General features: G+C 32.0%; 1 protein-coding gene across 3 annotated transcripts; it reads left to right on the top strand.

The window, feature by feature from the left end:
* Positions 1 to 1,393: 1,393 nt before the first annotated feature.
* Positions 1,394 to 17,199, top strand: LOC133321861 (NADH-cytochrome b5 reductase 3). Of its 3 annotated transcripts, none has more exons than XM_061530935.1 (4): positions 1,394 to 1,445; positions 14,121 to 14,777; positions 14,842 to 14,941; positions 17,021 to 17,199. In XM_061530935.1, exons 1-4 carry the CDS (start codon positions 1,422 to 1,424, stop codon positions 17,191 to 17,193), a joined length of 954 nt encoding a protein of 317 aa, XP_061386919.1. In that variant the 5' UTR covers positions 1,394 to 1,421; the 3' UTR covers positions 17,194 to 17,199. The 3 variants fall into 3 exon arrangements, with proteins under 3 accessions (XP_061386919.1, XP_061386915.1, XP_061386916.1); XM_061530931.1 differs by lacking the exon at positions 1,394 to 1,445 and adding an exon at positions 10,715 to 10,798; XM_061530932.1 differs by lacking the exons at positions 1,394 to 1,445; positions 17,021 to 17,199 and adding exons at positions 10,715 to 10,798; positions 16,408 to 16,580.
* Positions 17,200 to 18,090: the final 891 nt, after the last annotated feature.

Here is an 18,090-nt window from a genome sequence, read left to right as displayed (position 1 = left end):
TATTGTTGGTTGTTAAAAAAAACAAATGTTTGGAAAAAAATTTTTTTAATTTTTTTTTTCATAAAAAATATTTTTTTTAATTTTTTTTTCATAAAAAATATTAAAAAAAATCATAAAAAATATTTTTTTTTAATTTTTTTTTTTCATTAAAAATATTTAAAAAAAATCAAAAAAAATATTTTTTTTTCATAAAAAATATTTTTAAAAACTTTTTTTTGACAAAAAATATTTTTTTTTTATTTTTTTTTAATTTTTTTTTTATAAAAAATATTTTTTTGTGTGGATCCTTAAAAAATATATATTTTTTCATATCCACGCCTTGTGTGGATCCTTAAAAAAATATTTTTTTAAAAAAACCCACGCCTTGTCTGGACCTTGAATCGAAATTAGTTATGGGTAAAAACAGGATAGTGGCGCCCACTAAATATTTCAATTACTTCGCTATCTAATTAAATTTGTTTCATTTATTTCCTTTCAGCCCTTGTTCCAGTACGTGATGAACCTCCCAGGAAGCTCTCAGTAGGCTCTAGAATTTATTTAAGAAAAACATTTTAAAAAAGAGGTAAAATTTTGATTTTTTTTTTTTTTAATATTTCATAACAAGCCCCCTTTTTAATATTTTTCCCATAGATCCAATATTTTGTTCCCATCTTTACTCTCTCAACTATCTCAAGGCGTTCTGTTGTTTGTGCCAACTAGGAGAAGACATCCATCCATTCATTCATTATTTTGCCAGCCTGTCGCCAGTGGTTGTTTTTTTGACAACAAATCAAATAAATAGAGAGCGAGAGAGAAGAAAAACGAAAGTATTCCGAAATATTGGCCTAGACAACAGAAAGTGCATCGACAGTCGGCAGTTACAACGGGCATATCGAGTGGAAAAGACATACAAAAGCACCACTCACGGTTTCCACAGGAAAAAATCGGAAAATACAAATTGGCAAAAAAAATATTTTTTGTTGTTCTTCGTTGTTGGTGCCAAAAAAATCGTTTTGAAAGAAATCGAAATAACCGGAATAAGTGAAATTTTTCCATTGTCCATTGAACCCAACAAATAAATAGAAGAAGAAAAACATCCGTCATCCATACACTACGAATGAAAAAACAACAACAACATAGCATTCTAGTATATTGTATAGATACTCACGTAAGCTGTGACATGGAAAACAATACAACAACAAAAACATAAGGAAAGAAAGAAGAAAAATTTGCTGCTGTCATAGAACTACGGACTGCCTGCCTGCCAACCAGCCTGCCTTCAGTAAAAAAAGGAACATTGCATAATAAGCAGAACAATAGAACTACTCCGATATAATTATTATATTTTATATCTAAGGGAATTTTATCGCTGTCATCTTCCCACCCTAGAAAAAGAGACACCAGAGCTTAACCAACCATAACCTTACCCAACCATACCTACCATGGCTCGTCCAATTAATGATAATGTAAGTAAAATTTATTCATTCGAAATTTTCAATTCAATTTTGAAATGTTGTGAAATTTGGGTTTTTTTGTTGCACGCTTTGTTTTTGTTCCGATTTTTTCTTGGATAGCAGGTCAAGTTCAATGTTGTAGTGGGGGAGAAGGAAGGTTGGAAAATATTCCAAAAAAGGAATAAGAATAGTTACAGTTATGTCATCAGCATAATAAAGAAATTGATTTTTTGTACATATGGGATTTTAATATGGAACCAACCGACGACAACAAAAAGTAGCATTTTGAACACGTTTTTCAACCGAATTGACTGTAATTTGGTATTTTGGATTCTCATGGGTTAGCAATTCACCCTACTAAAAATTATTAATATTGGTATATTTTTTAGGGTAGCCCCCATATAAGAGTACATACAAAATTTCGATATTTTAAAGATTTTTAAAGAATTTTAACAAAAGCTTCCCACTAAAAATTATAATTATTGGACTCATTTTTAGGGTTGCCACCTTTGACGGCATTTCCAATATTCGGTATTTTTGGCAAGTTTTTTAACCGATTTTACTATAATTTTGTATTTTGGGATCTCATTGCGTAGCGAATCTACCTACGGAATATTATTAAAATTGGTTCACTTTTTGGGGTTGCCACCTTTAAAAGGTATTTCCAATATTCGGTATTTTGGGTATGTTTTTTTCAACCGAGTTGACTGTAATTTAGTATTTTGGGTTCTCACTAGATAGCAAATCTTCCTACTAAAAATTATTAATATTGGTCAACTTTTTAGTGTTGCAACCTTTAACGCTATTTTCAACATTCGATATTTTGGGCATGTTTTTTCAACCGTATTGACTTTTTTGGGTTCTCATTGGGTAGTTAATCTTCTTACCCAAAATTATTAACATAGGTTCAACTTTAGGTATACTCCCCATATAACATTAACCTCAAATATCCGATTTTGGCGTATTTTGGTTACATTTTCCAATCGAATTGGCTGTAATTTGCCATATTGAGTTTGCATTGGTTAGCAAAACAGCCCACAAAAAATTATCAATATCGGTCCACATTTACATATAGCTCCCATTATCTGAACCCCCAAATATTCGATATTTTAAGGATTTAGGGCACTTTTTTTAATGGAATTTGCTGTAATTTTATATTTTGGGTTCGCGGTGGGTAGTACATCTTCCTACCAAAAATTATTAATATCGGTTCAACTTTAGGCATAGCTCCCATTAACTGGACCCTGAAATTTTCGATAATTTAAGGATTTTCGACAGATTTTCCATTAGTTCATGGTTGGATATAGCATCCACATATATGTCAGATTGATTGTCGGAATTTTAATTGATCTTTTATTAATTTTTTATAGAATTTCACACATTTTTATTGTCAAGCACTGCATTATTCGAAAAAAAAGACTTAGCAACTAGAAGTCAAATTCATTTCCCCTTAATGGGTTTTTGCTCTTTTTTTTGCTGAATGCAATATCAGAATTTAATTTTCCGACATGACCACACACCACCCATCATGTGCTCGCACACACATATGGCATGCATTCATGGCAGACATTGTAAATGCAGACCCCTCGGCTGTGACTATAGCCAGCTATCAGACGCACATATTTCTATGCCACTAACAGGTGCTATTTGCATTTATTTCTGTATATATATGACTGTATATGTACCGATACATATTTATATATTATTTCATTACACAATTGAAATCTGCATTGTGATTCAATATCAGATGAAGTGAGTGTTTATGACACACACAGTTTAGGAATTCTAAGTGGCCGGTTCTAATGAGTGATGACATTTCATATTTTTGTAATGTTGTCAGAGAGGAAGAGAGAGAGGAAAATTGAATTTGTAAGGAGGAGAAGTGAACAGGGAGAGCTAGAATGTTAGACGAATAAAGTGACTTCATACTAGTGGCATGCAATTTAAAAATAATTACATTATACTGCACTTATTTCTATTTTTATAATAGACTTGTATAACAAATGGAAAGGACAATTTTCAGGTAGAGAAAAATAAACTGTGGGTGTTTGAGTTTTCTTTAAATCATAGAAGGTTAGATCATGTTTTATATATATTTTTTTGGTAGGGAGGTTCTTCTAAACATATCAGAAACCAAAACATCAAATTACAGGCATTTCGGTTAGAAAATTTGTTCAGTCTGCAAAATCTCGAAAATTGAAGTTAATGTTATATGGGGGGCTATGCCAAAATTTGAACCAATATTAATAATTTTTGGTAGGAAGATGCACTAACCAATGAGAACCCATAAAATAAAATGACAGCAAATTCCATTGGAAAAAGTGCCCTAAATCCTTAAAATATCGAAATTATCGAGGTACCTTTATATGGGAACTACGAAAAGAGTGAACCAATATTGATCATTTTTAGTATGAAGATTTGCTACCTAATGGGAACCCAAAATATCAAATTACTTCTATTTCGGTTTGGAAAAGTACCCAAAGTCCGCAAAATCCCGAAAATTGAGGTTAATGTTATATGGGGGCTATACCTAAAGTTGAAACGATATTAATAATTTTTGGTAGGAAGATTCACTACCCAATGAGAACCCAAAATACCAAATTACAGCCATTTCGGTTAGAAAATGTGTCCAAAGACCGCAAAATCCCGAAAATTGAGGTTAATGTCATGGAGACTGTATCTAACGTTTTACCAATATTAATAATTTTTCGCTTTTCGTTCACTACCCAATGAGAACCCAAATTCCTTTGAAAAAAGTGCCCTAATTCCTTAAAATATCGAAATTTTGTAGGTATCCTTAAATGGGTACTACCCTAAAAAGTGAACCAATATTGGATCATTTGTAGTAGGAATATTTGCTACCTTATACGAACCCAAAATACCAAATTACAGCCAATTCGGTTGAAAATGTATCCAAAATTTCACAAAATATCAATTATTAGAGGGGAATGCTATATGGGATCTATACCAAAATGTGGACCGATTGTGATCATTTTTGGTATGGAGATTGTCTACTCAATGAGAATTCAAAATATCGTATTGGGTTGTATCAAAAATTCTAAAAATTTCAAAAATTGTGAGAATCCGTTCAATGGGGTCTACGTCTAAAATTGGACCAAATTAAATAATTTTTCGGTAGGGCTAAAAGTCAGTCAATATTGATTAATTTTGGTAGGGAGATGATTTTCTACTCAACGTGAACTCAAGATATTAAAAATTACAGATTATTCGATGGGCAAAAGTGTCCAAATATTAAAAATAACGAAAATTGGAAGTCATCTTTCAGCCTTTTTTGTTTGTTTTTAATCAGTTCCAACATTAATATGTTCACCAGGTCAATGGGAGCTACTGCCTCGAAGAATTCCAAAAATTGACAAGTATTTGGCTTTAGTAAATGTTCCATCAGATCCATGGAACCTCTTGGATGAATTCTTCAAACTCCATGTTCCTTAAAAATACAAAAAAAATTGATTAAGTCTGTAAATTTTCAATCCAAGAACAAAAGGGGTTTTCATGACTTACAAAATTCCGAATCATTTATGTAGTTTGTTGACTCATATCCCCATTAATAGCAAACAACTGTTTTTTATGTTGTAAATTGTACTACGTAATCCACAGCCAAAATTCGAGACATTGCATCTGATGAGGGTGGCAATTATTTATCAATTTTTTGTGTTTTTATATTTTCACATCGATGCCAGTGACGAAGATTGCACATTTTTTTTGCATAACCTTGAAATTGCTTTTATTTTTTAATCTCTAAGTATCAGCGAATTTCTCGTGCTCTTTCTCTCTTTTTAAATATCTTTCTCTTTAGTCCACTAATGCACAAAATAGTACGATAGCGGTGATTGCCAAACACGTTTTCTCTTTGTCTCTCTTTGCGTCAGTCATTTTTGTTGATGATCTCTCAGTTACGCTCTCACGCACTTACTCTTAATTTAGTTCTGTTCAACACTGCTTTAGTCCACTAATGCACAAAATAGTACGATAGCGGTGATGGCTAACCATGTATTCTCTTTCTTTCTCTTTAATTAAGCCGTTTTTGTTGATGTTCTCTCAGTTCCGCTCCCACACATTTACTCTTTATTTAATTCTGTTCAACTCTGCTTTAGTCCATAGTTGGGCAGACGAGCACACCAGCGTTGATGTGTTCTCTTAACATTTTTTGATGTTAAAACAAAAAAAACCTTAATAAATATTTTTCCGCAATTTTTTTAATGAATTTATTTTTTGAACTTCCTGGGATGTTATTTATATTTTAAAAATATTAAAATAATTAAATTCCGCAGAAAAATTCATGTTTTTATTTTCCCTTAACAATTTTTTAAGAGAAATTTTGCCCACCATTGCTTTAGTCCCTAACAAAATTATTATTTTTTCTCTTTCGTCAATTTTTAACGTTTCAATTCTCTTTGAAAAAAGTGTGAGTTGTTGTTGCTGTTTTTCTCTTTTTTTTAATACATTTCTCTTTAGCCGCTAACGAAATTATTTTCTGTCCTCTGTTTTTCCCCTATCAAATTTATATCAGCAAATCATTGTGAGTTTGCATTTTACAATTTATTTAATAAACTTTATTAAACTACATATAACTATAACTAGATAACTAGTGTATGGCTTTCCTCTCTCCCTTTCGCACTACCTTCTAATTTTAATCCACAGAGATGGAAGTTTTTAATTACAAAATGTGTATAAAGTTTTCCAGTCATTAATCTTCTAGATTTTTATTTAATTTTATAATTTTTAATTTTATTTCATAATTTTCATTTAATTTTACAACATTAATTACAACTTTCTAACTCTGTTATGGCCCTTCGGCATTAAAACACAATTTATTTATTTTAATTATTTTACTTTAACCCCAAACCCTCCATCAATAAAATAATATCATGTTTAATTGCGGCTTCCCAAACCTGTAATGACTATATGACATGAAAACATATAGCGCTGTTTAAAACAGGATTACTTCTTTTTCACATTATGTATTATATATTTTTTATGAGATTTATCCCAACAAAATTACCAAATTTCTTCTTTGTTTACCAAAATAAAATTTCTTATTGGAAAACCCTATATTTCTGTTTTGAAATTTTAGTTTACTTTATCAATATAATAATACCATGATTAATTGCGACTTCCCAACCCTGTAATGACTCTAACATTAAAACATATGCCGCTTTGTTAACACGGGATGTCATCTCTCTCTCTCTTTGCTGTTATGTTTTCTGTTTGCTAACAGCAATTTTTTTTTGAGATTTATCCCAAAAACATTAACAAATTTATTTTTGAATATCAAAATATTTTTCATTTCACTCTATCAATAAAATAATACCATGTTAATTACGACTTCCCAGCTCTGTTCTGGCTCTTTGACATTAAGTCCTGATTTAGATTAGGCGAGTTTACTTGCGGCAAGTCTTTGTTTGTTTGCTCGTACCGACAATTTTCTGGCAATTCGTTTTGTGTATTTCGTATTTGTTGATGTTTTATATATATTTAAATGTGAAAAAACAACAAATAGAAACATATTTTGGAAACCGAATTGCCTTGTATAGACCAGGCATGCTTACCCATATACGCTACCGTAACTGAGGCTCGATGGGTAAACACATTTTCTCTTTCTTTCTCTTTGCGTCAGTCGTTTTTAATTGTGAATTCTCAGTTACGCTCGCACAAACTTGCTCTCAATTTAATTTTGCCCAACACTGGTATAGACGCATGAAGCAAGTTCAAAAGAGAACGACAAGAATTGCCGCAAGTAAATTCGCCTAATCTAAATCAAGACTAAGAGTGGTTTTATATTTGTCGGGATCGGTATCGGTGTTGAGAGTTTCTCTCTCTCTCAGTGGTAAATTGTGAATTGTGTTGGAAAACATTACCACAGGTAGGAACAAAAAAGTACGAAAAGGTACCTGAAATTCTACTTCAAATGATAATAAATCATAATTATCGAGAAATATTGGCCAATATTTATACCAGTTGTTTGCATAAATAATATATGTTGTAATTTAAGCGTAAATGTATACAAGAATAATAAAAAAATCTAATTTTTGTTTTGGTACGTTTATGTCAATTCGTACCTTTTGTGAACAAAAAGTACGCTTGTTACAAAATTAAAAATAGCGCAACTCTAATTACTCTCTCAAGAGAGAGAAACTCCCAACACCGATCCCGATCCCGACAAATATAAAACCACGCTAAGCATGCCTGCTGAGAATTCACCATTAAAAACATAGGTGGTGGGCAAAATTTCTCTTAAAAATGTTTAAGGGAAAATAAAAACATGAATTATTCCTCGGATTTTATTAAATGTAATATTTTTAAAGCATAAATAATATCTAAGGAAGTTAAAAAAATAAATTCATTAAAAATATTTCGGAAAAAATTTCATTAATGTTTATTTTTGTTTTAACATCAAAAAATGTTAAGAGAACGCATCAACGCTGGTGTGCACGTCTGCCCAACTATGATCAAGAATGACTGAGGAAAAGAGAACAATTGAGATTGGGTTTTTTACCATTTACGCCAGGCATGCTTACCCATATACGCTACCGTAACTGAGGGTCGATTGTTAAATACATTTTCTCTTTCTTTCTCTTTACTTCAGTCGTTTTTAATGATGAATTCTCAGTTACGCTCGCTCACACTTACGCTTAATTAAATTTTGCCCAACACTGATTTACGCTAACGTATGATTTTGAGAAGTTTTGAGCATCAATGCTTTAAAGTAGCTGCCTACTCACACGCATTGTTATGCTCCAGTGTTGGGCAAAATTTAATTAAGCGTAAGTGTGAGCGAGCGTAACTGAGAATTCACCATTAAAAACGACTGAAGTAAAGAGAAAGAAAGAGAAAATGTATTTAACAATCGACCCTCAGTTACGGTAGCGTATATGGGTAAGCATGCCTGTTATGCTCTTTCAGTCAGTCGTTGTTTGACAGGCAACGAATGAACACATACTGGGGTGCGCGCACGACGTCGTGTCCGCAGAACTAGAAAATCAACGAAATAACACTTAGGGATAAAAGTGTTTCAGTATATTTGGAATTTTTTTTTATTATTCAAAATGCGTTTTGTATGTTTAAAAAATTTTAAAAACAACAGAACAATTTCTGTTTTTTTAAAGAATTAAATATTTGATAATTATCGTAGTATTTAATATTATTATTTAATATTATAATATGATTATTATCTCGGTATATGCTACTTTATAAACTTTATTAGATTTTTATGACATATACACTTTGTAATTCATATAAAAACATTTTTAATAATGCTTTTATTTTATATAATAACAAAAATTGAATTCATCAATAATTTTTTCCGACCACAAAAATGCACACACAATTTTGTTCAGTACTGTTCTGTTTTCTCTCACACATACTAACGCATTTTAATTTTGGGCACCTATGATTAAAAACGACTGACGTAAAGAGAAAGAAAGAGAAAATGTGTTTACCCATCGACCCTCAGTTACGGTAGCGTATATGGCCGAGCATGCCTGCTTTAGTGACTAACGAAATTATTATTTTTCTCTTTCGTCAATTTTTAACGTTTCAATTCTCTTTGAAAAAAGTGTGAGTTGTTGTTGTTTTTCTCTTTTTTAATACATTTCTCTTTACCCGCTAACGAAATTATTATTTTCTGTCCTCTGTTTTTCCCCCTATCAAATTTATATCAGCAAATCATTGTGAGTTTGGATTTTACAATTTATTTAATAAACTTTATTAAACTACATATTTCCCTTTCGCACTACCTTCTAATTTTAATCCACAGAGATGGAAGTTTTTAATTACAAAATGTGTATAAAGTTTCCAGTTATTAATGTTCTAGTTTTTTATTTAATTTTATAATTTGTAATTTAATTTCACAATTTTTATTTAATTTTGCAACATTAATTACAACTTTGCAACTCCGTTATGGCCCTTCGGCATTAAAACACAATTTATTTATTTTAATTATTTTACTTTAACCCCAAACCCTCCATCAATTAAATAATATCATGATTAATTGCGACTTCCCAACCCTGTAATGACTCTTTGACATTAAAACATATGCCGCTTTGTTAACACGGCATGTTATCTCTCTCTCTTTGCTGTTGTGTTTTCTGTTTGCTAACAGCATATTTTTTATGAGATTTATCCCAAAAACATTAACAATTTTTTTTGAATATCAAAATATTTTTCATTTCACTCTATCAATAAAATAATACCATGTTTAATTACGACTTCCCAGCTCTGTTCTGGCTCTTTGACATTAAGTCCTGATTTAGATTAGGCGAGTTTACTTGCGGCAAGTCTTTGTTTGTAGGAGAGAGGGGCAAGGGGAATAGAAATGAAAAAAATTGCTCGTACCGACAATTTTCTGGCAATTCGTTTTGTGTATTTCGTATTTGTTGATGTTTTATATATATTTAAATGTGAAAAAACAACAAATAGAAACATATTTTGGAAACCGAATTGCCTTGTATAGACGCATGAAGCAAGTTCAAAAGAGAACGACAAGAATTGCCGCAAGTAAACTCGCCTAATCTAAATCAAGACTAAGACATATTCCGCTTTGTTAACACGTCAAGACATCTCTCGCTGTTGTGTTTTCTGTTTCGTCAAAATTATTATAACCATTACAATAAGGCGCGGAAAATATTTATTTATTATTATTTTTATTTAGTAATATATTTAATTTTTATAAATAAAATATTACCATTCTTTAATTACAACTTCCCAACCCTGTAATGGTTCTTTGACATGAAAACATATGCCGCTGATTAAAACGGCATGTCATCTCTTCTCTTTCTCTTTACTACTGTGTGTTCTATTTCGCCCAAGAGAAGCCAACATTGTTATCATCATCACAATAAGGCGCGCGATTTTTCATTTATTTATTTATTGTTGTTGTTGTTTTTAGTATTATATTTTATTTTTTTTTAATGGCACACATAATCATCTGATGAGTTGCGATTACAAAGGGGTTTGTTGTTGTTGTTCGTGTATTTTTTCATTTCATTTGCGTGCGCCTCGGCATGCTTAATCAATCTCGTTCTCTCTCTCGGTATTAAACAAAAACAAACAACTATGCAAACTCTCAACAACAGCAACAATAACAATGAAAAAAGCCGCACTGTCAGCAGCCGAGCTGCCGTCGAAGTTAGTAGTAGGAAACCAAATATGCCGCGTCTATTCAGTATTTGGCTGTCAGACGAGGGAAACTGATATTAAAAAAAGAAAAGAATTGTATTGATTAAATATATAATAATTATTACTATTAATAATAGTAATAGAAATAATATTGCGTATAGTTAGTTAAGTGTGCAAATATATAAAAAAACAACAAAAACATGGCACCCAAACTCGATGAAATTGATGTAAGTGTGGTGTTCTACTAAAAAATCAATTGTTTTTAATGTTTTTATTTAATTCTTTACATAATTCACGTGTGTGTAAACCTGTTGGAGGAGCAGAAGATGCCTGAAATTTTGTGAATTTTATTTATTTATTTTTTTTTTTTTGAGACGCGTGTTAAATATGCAAACAATTTTTTTTTTGCAATTTTGTTGTTTTAATTTGGTTTATTAACTTTTTTGTTTTGTTGTCATTTTTTTGCATCTTTCGAGATCAATTATAGAGGTCAGGGACGTCTCGTTATTTTATCATTGTTTCGGTTTAGTTTGATGCCGTTTTTTTGTCTGCCGTCACGTAGTCATTTTCAAATTTGGATCCCCCTAATGGGTTTTGATTGCCATCCCTCCATCACATGTACGTGGGGGTATTAAAAAAACGCCAATTCACCTGTCAAGCAATCACCTTCCCTAATCTAAGTTTTAGATGTATGTAGGTATATATATATAAAACCATTGTTATTAGGTGCGTTCGGGTACTTGTGACAATGTGAAATAATTTGATTTTTTTTTAAATGACAAATCAAAAATTTCTTCAAAAAGTGCCGTTTAGGCCCTCCCAGCTGGCCCTTTCAATCTTCCGATTAATCTGTAATTCAAAAAAAAAAAAAAAAAAAATGTAGTAAATTTTAAAACTGACTCAACCGTAATCAGGTTATCGAACATATCTATTATCTCTGAATCGAATATTTTTGTTTATGTTTCGTTTATAATCAGGTTATGTTATTTGATAACATACATGAATAATCAAGATTTATTCGTGATAATAGTGTTATATACTGTACAAAGAGCAGCCTCGATTCCAATAACAGGTGCAATGAGGGGAGCACGCCATAAGCAGCACTGAACGCAATGCTGTCCTTAAGGCCTCTGGGCCTTAAGTTCAGTATTGTGTCAGGCCGCAAGTATTGCCCTCTAAGGCAGCATGAACAAAAACTTTGGCGAAGTTGTACATTTTGGCATGGTTGTATCTGAGAATGAACCATGTATGACATTGGACCAACGCGTAAAACTAACATTTATAGAAAAAATTCAAAATTCTGGAAGAATTTTTCAAACCTCTGGAAAGCTCCTATTTTTTGGTATAACCTGATTTTAAGTCTCTATAAATCTCCGATTTTTAAGTCCTCATTTGTGGAAGTAGAAAGTGTGTATCGGTGTTTTTCGAGGACAAACCCAAGAGCACTGCGGAGAGCTTTCGAAAATACATTCCAAATGGTAATAAATTCATCTTGTGTGTCAGACAGAATGAAACACCTTGGAATTATCCTGCAAGAAAGATTCGACTACTGTCGCCATGTGGATTATGTGCTTTCAAAGGCCAGAATAATGTACTTTGCCTGTCAAAGACTTTTTAGAATGAGAGGAGGGCTTTTTTCTGAGGTAAAGTTGCTAATATACATGCAAGTGATTGAAGAAAAAATCTAAACCTCTATAAGGCTCCGTTTGTTGGAAATTGTTTTAAGTCTCTATGAGGCTTCAATGTTTTTAAGAATATATTATTTAAGCCTGTAATGGGTTTCGATTTCTAAGAGAATAATTTTTCAAGTTTCAAAAAATGGCGTATAGAATCTATAAAATATTTTTTAATATCAGTATTTTTCACACAACATTTAATGACATAACGTCAATTATTATTAACTACCAAGTTAGCCTCTAGCCCTCCACTTAACATTTCCCTACGCTGACAACTTGTTATCGGTTATCTGCTCTCAGTTGCTTGTAATAGAACGTAATAAAACATTTACAAACATTCTACTATTAATACATATATAAACTGGAATCCGATAGTATAACTATGGGTGATTTTGTTATTGTGTGTGCCCCTGCTGTATTCCACCTAAAGTTTTTATGGGTTATTTTGAACTTTGATCTCTCTAGCCTAGCTAGTTAATCGTTAACACCTTTTTTCATAAATATTGTTTGTATATCTCTCGTAGCATCGAACTCTGAAGTATTTAAGTATTTTATGTGCCATAAATTCGTCGAGTCATCATGTCAGAAAAAAATGATTTACCGGTGATGAAAGACACATCCGATCGGTTTTTTTTATATATTTTCAAATATTTTTTTTCTTTGTTTACCAAATTTTCCATCTGATGATGTCGGGGCTTACGAGTAAAAAGTTTTTTCGTAGCATCCATATCATCAGCATGATGAGCTGAGGAACGTCGTGTGTGTAGGATTTTTTTTGGTTGATAGGCATCACCTATATTGTCATGCCAACATAAATAAATTTATTTTGGCATAATTTTGAACCTTGTGTAGTATTGAAAATTTAATTATGTTTGGAGGGAGTGAATTAAAATTTATAGTCGCCAGAAAAAAATGATAAGAATTTTAATAATGAAGCTACTGGATTGCTGATAAAAACAATTTTTTTTCTGGCTTGCAGAAGTCAGCGAATATGTGATAATTTTTTGAAATTTGCATATTCGATATTTTTAAGGAGCCAGCAATAGGCGTGGATTACAAAAAATATTTTTAAAAGATCTACACAAGACATTGCCCCATTTTATTCTGCGGCGCATCAACCTGTTTGTTGAGGAAATGAAAATTCTAGAGATTATCAGCAGCATTCTACATATGTCACCGAAGGCTTCAAACTGAAGGAACGAACCATTGCTATTGGTCTGGACTTTGCCAAAGCTTTTGATACAGTATGCCAGCACGGCATCCGATCGGATGTGATTGGCAAATATGTCGTATGTTGGCAAGTTTTCTCAAGGATCGAGTATTTCGTGTGAGAGTAGAAAAGATCAGATGTCTGAAAAGCGAACATGTGGATTATGTGCTTACAAATGCCAAAAAGATGAACTTGGCCTATCAAAGACGAACTTTTTTCGGAGGTAAAGTTGCTAATATACAAAGTTATTCTATCACTATCATCACCTACTCCTTTGCTGCAAATGGAAAGGGTTAGAGGGTGGGAGAGAAATATATTGGCATCATGCGTAGGAATGAAACCAACACTGGGTAGCAATGGAATTTGTAAAGGTCCAGCCATTGGGAACATCTACAATGCAATCGAATTGATATCTGCATGATGAAATATACAAACTTCCTGCAAAGGAGTCAGCTTGTGGAAAATGGAATATTGTTGCGATTCCTGGAGTGCAACGAGGAATTACACTCCATTCTCAGAATGATTTTTCAATACTTCACTTCTATTTGAATTTTATTTTAAATTATATTTAGATTTCTGGACATTAACCTCCCATTTTTCTTTTTATTTCATTTGAATTATTTATCTATATTAAATATTTCTTTTTTTTCGTTATTCTTTCAGATAATCCCCATTGCCGTTGGCATTGTTGCTGTCGTTGCCGGTGCTGTTATCGTCCATTATCTTATCAATAAGAAATCCACAAAAAAATCCCGCCCTACACCAAATCGTACAGCACGTTTACGCACCCTGATCGATGCCAATGATAAATACCAGCTGCCATTGATCGAGCGTGAAGAATTGAGTCACGATACAAGACGTTTCCGTTTTGGCCTACCATCCAATCAACATATTTTGGGTTTACCCGTTGGTCAGCACATCCATCTGATAGCCACCATTGATGGTGAATTGGTGATACGTCCTTACACTCCCATCTCATCCGATGATGATGTTGGCTATGTAGATTTAGTTGTTAAAGTCTATTTCAAGGATGTCCATCCCAAATTCCCGGCCGGTGGTAAAATGTCTCAGTATTTGGATCAAATGAAAATTGGTGATAAAATCGCCTTCCGTGGTCCATCGGGACGTTTGCAATATTTGGGCAATGGTAGCTTTTCGATTAAGAAATTGCGTAAAGATCCACCCAAGACTGTGACGGCTAAGCGGGTTAATATGATTGCTGGCGGTACAGGAATTACACCCATGTTGCAATTGGTTCGTGATGTTTTGAAACGCAATGAAAAGGACAAAACCGAATTGGCTTTGTTGTTTGCCAATCAGGTATGGTATTTTTGGTTTGTTTTTTTTTTGGAAATTAATTAATTTTTTCAAATTTATTTTGTAGAGCGAAAAGGATATTTTATTGCGCAATGAATTAGACGAATTGGCCAAGAAACATCCCGAACAATTTAAGGTGTGGTACACTGTTGACAAGGCCTCTGAAGGTAAGTTTTATAAAAGTGAAGAGAATTGTAATTTTTTTGATTTTTTTAGGATTTATTATTTTTTTAATCGTTTTATTTTTTGAAAGCAATTTTTAAAGCCCCAACAAAAGGCGTAGATTTTTTAAAATTAATTTTTAAAGGATCTACACAAAGCGTGGAAGATTGATTGTTTACATGGAAACACTTCACAACCGCTTTAACAAATTGGTACTTAAACTCAATGTTAAAAAGTTTGTATCGGTGGTTTTCAAGAGCAAACCCAAGTCCACTGCGAAGAGCTTCCGAAAATACATTCCAACTATAAAGTTTGAAATGAATTCATCTTGAGTGTCAGACAGAATGAAATACCTTGGAATCATCCTGCACGAAAGATTCGACTTCTGTCGCCATGTGGATTATGTGCTGCTTTCAAAGGCCAAAAATATGAACTTTGCCTACAAAGACTCTTTCAAATATTTAAAAATATTTTTCTAAAGGATCTACAAAAGGCGTGGATTTTTTAAAATTAATTTTTAAAGGCCTATCAAAAGGTGGTGATTTAGAAAAACACCTCGAAATTTGTTTGGAATCTCTCTTCTAATTACGAATAATATTGCGTTGTTGTTTTCATTCTTAATTGGTCATCAATATACAATTGAAAATTTCTTTAAATAGAATTTGTACTTTCAACTTCGTATCTGAGACACATGTATCAACTTTATGACACACATTTATCAATTCAATCTGAATTTATTTACCCACCTACCTATCTGGCAAGTGTGCCGGCTGCCGCATTTCGTGCTAATTGCTAAATAAAATTTAAAGATTAAAATTAAAAATTACCTTATTTATGGCAGCAATAAAAATACTGGTAATTAAAAATAGGCTTCAAAATGTACAATTTTAAATTTCGAAATATTAAAAAAATCCTTTAAAAAATTCACGCCTTGTGTTGATCTTTTGAAAAATCCACGCCTTGTGTTGATCTTTTGAAAAATCCACGCCTTGTGTAGATCCTTTAAAATATCCACGCCTTGTGTAGATCCTTTAAAAAATCCACGCCTTGTGTAGATCCTTTAAAAAATCCACGCCTTGTGTAGATCCTTTTAAAAAATCCACGCCTTGTGCAGATCCTTTAAAACAATCCACGCCTTATGTAGATCCTTTAAAAAATGCAAGCCAATTGTGGAGATCCTTTTAAAAAATCCAAATAATTGGTTAATGTGACAACGGGTTTTTCCTCTAATTTTGTTCTTATTTTTTTTTGTTTAAATATATTTTTTTTTTAAATTTTATTTTCCATGGTTTATTTATTTGAAATGAACTAAATAAATTCCCCACATCTCAAGAGAACAATAAAAAATATCCCTCAAATTTGTTTTTGATTCTCTTTTTCAATCAAAAATTTTTTTTCGAAAATGCTGCCCAACAAATGATGCTGCGAACGTCGTCTGCACGACCATCCACCAACAAACCCAAACGGATAGGTTGGTCCTATAACATTGGCTACATAAATGATGATATGATGAAGGAACACCTGTTTCCACCCAGCCCGGACACCTTGTGTCTGTTGTGTGGACCACCGCCAATGGTTAATTATACATGTATACCGGGTCTGGAGCGACTGGGTCATCACAGTGATAATCGTTTTAGTTACTAGAGAAAAATGAGGGCCTGATAAAAAATGGCCACAAACTAATTGTAGTATAGCAGCAACAACAACTATAGAAGAAGTTGTGGAACTAAAAAATTGAATTTAGGAAAAAAAAAATAGAAAATTGAAAAAATGGGTAGCAAATGATTTGAAAATTATTGTTGTTTAAAAAAATGTGTGTATTTTTTCTGGATGCGTTTATTTTTTGATCTTTTAAACAAGCGGCATATAGCTATAAGAGGGAAGATTGTGGAAATCGAAGGTATTAAAAACAAATAAAGAAAAGAATAAAAGAAAATTAAAAACTAATTTTAAAATAATATCAAAAAATTATTTAACAAAAAAACAAATTGTATTTTTAAAAATTCACCTATTCAAATTTTTTTAACATTAAATTAAACTTTTTATTAACCCGCCTTCTCTTTCTCTATCTCTCTCTTCTCCAGGCTGGTCCTACGGCGTTGGTTTTGTCAACGAGAACATGATTAAGGTGCATCTTTTCCCTGCCGATGACTCCACCATTACCCTGATGTGTGGCCCACCACCCATGATTAATTTCGCCTGTAATCCCGCTCTTGATAAATTGGGCTATCATCCCGATACTCGTTTTGCTTATTAAAAGAAAAAAAAAATTGGGCCAATAAATTCAACCATCCATTCAGTACGTTACTACTTATATGGCTACATAACTTTTGCTTAAGATATTTATTTTGGACACTCAGGCAAAATCAAGAAATTTAAAGATTTTTTTTATAGAAAAAAAATTTAAAATTATTGCATTTTCCCCCGATGTTGTTTTGTAAAAAATTTTGAATTGTAATTATCTTTAAACAACTATATTTTTTTCTATATAAAAAGCCAAATATAAAATTGTTTTAGTTTAAATTATAATGCTCGTCGTCATGTGGTTTGTTTTGAAAACAAACAATAAAGAAAAAAAAATAATTTTGAAAAAAACGATGTTTTATATTTATGATAACATTTGAGATCTGATCTTTTCAATAAAATCAATTTGTTACTAGATTTATATTGGTTATAGATAACTCTTACAAATTTCTTGTACTCCAGGACCCATAGTGAAATTTTAAATTTTCCTTTGACACCTTGTTCCAAAAATTAGGATTTGAAGGAGATTCCGGTCCAAAAGGAAAATAACACAAATCTAACCTATAAAGGTTTTTTGTCAACCCAATTTGATATTGAAGATTTTATGGTTATATATAACTCCTACAGGCTTCTTGTGTTCAGTGACACATAACGAAATTTTATATAGAATATTTTTTTCATTGACACCTTGTCCGAAAAATTAAAATTTGCGGGAGATTTTGACTCAAAAGGAAAATAACACAAATCCTAACCTTTAAAGGATTTTTGTCAATAAACCTAATTTGATATTTAATTTTTATCCGTCTATATTACTCTTATAGATTTCTTGTGTTCCAGGACCCATAGTGAAATTTTGTATAGAATACATTTTCCATTGACACCTTATTCGAAAAATTAAATTTTACCGGAG

Source organism: Musca vetustissima, unplaced genomic scaffold, assembly GCF_032173495.1.
Source record: "Musca vetustissima isolate MV318-11 ecotype Yass unplaced genomic scaffold, APGP_CSIRO_Mvet_v1 utg13812, whole genome shotgun sequence".
Classification (NCBI taxonomy): Eukaryota; Metazoa; Arthropoda; class Insecta; order Diptera; family Muscidae; genus Musca; species Musca vetustissima.
This window is presented reverse-complemented; position numbering and strand designations above follow the sequence as displayed.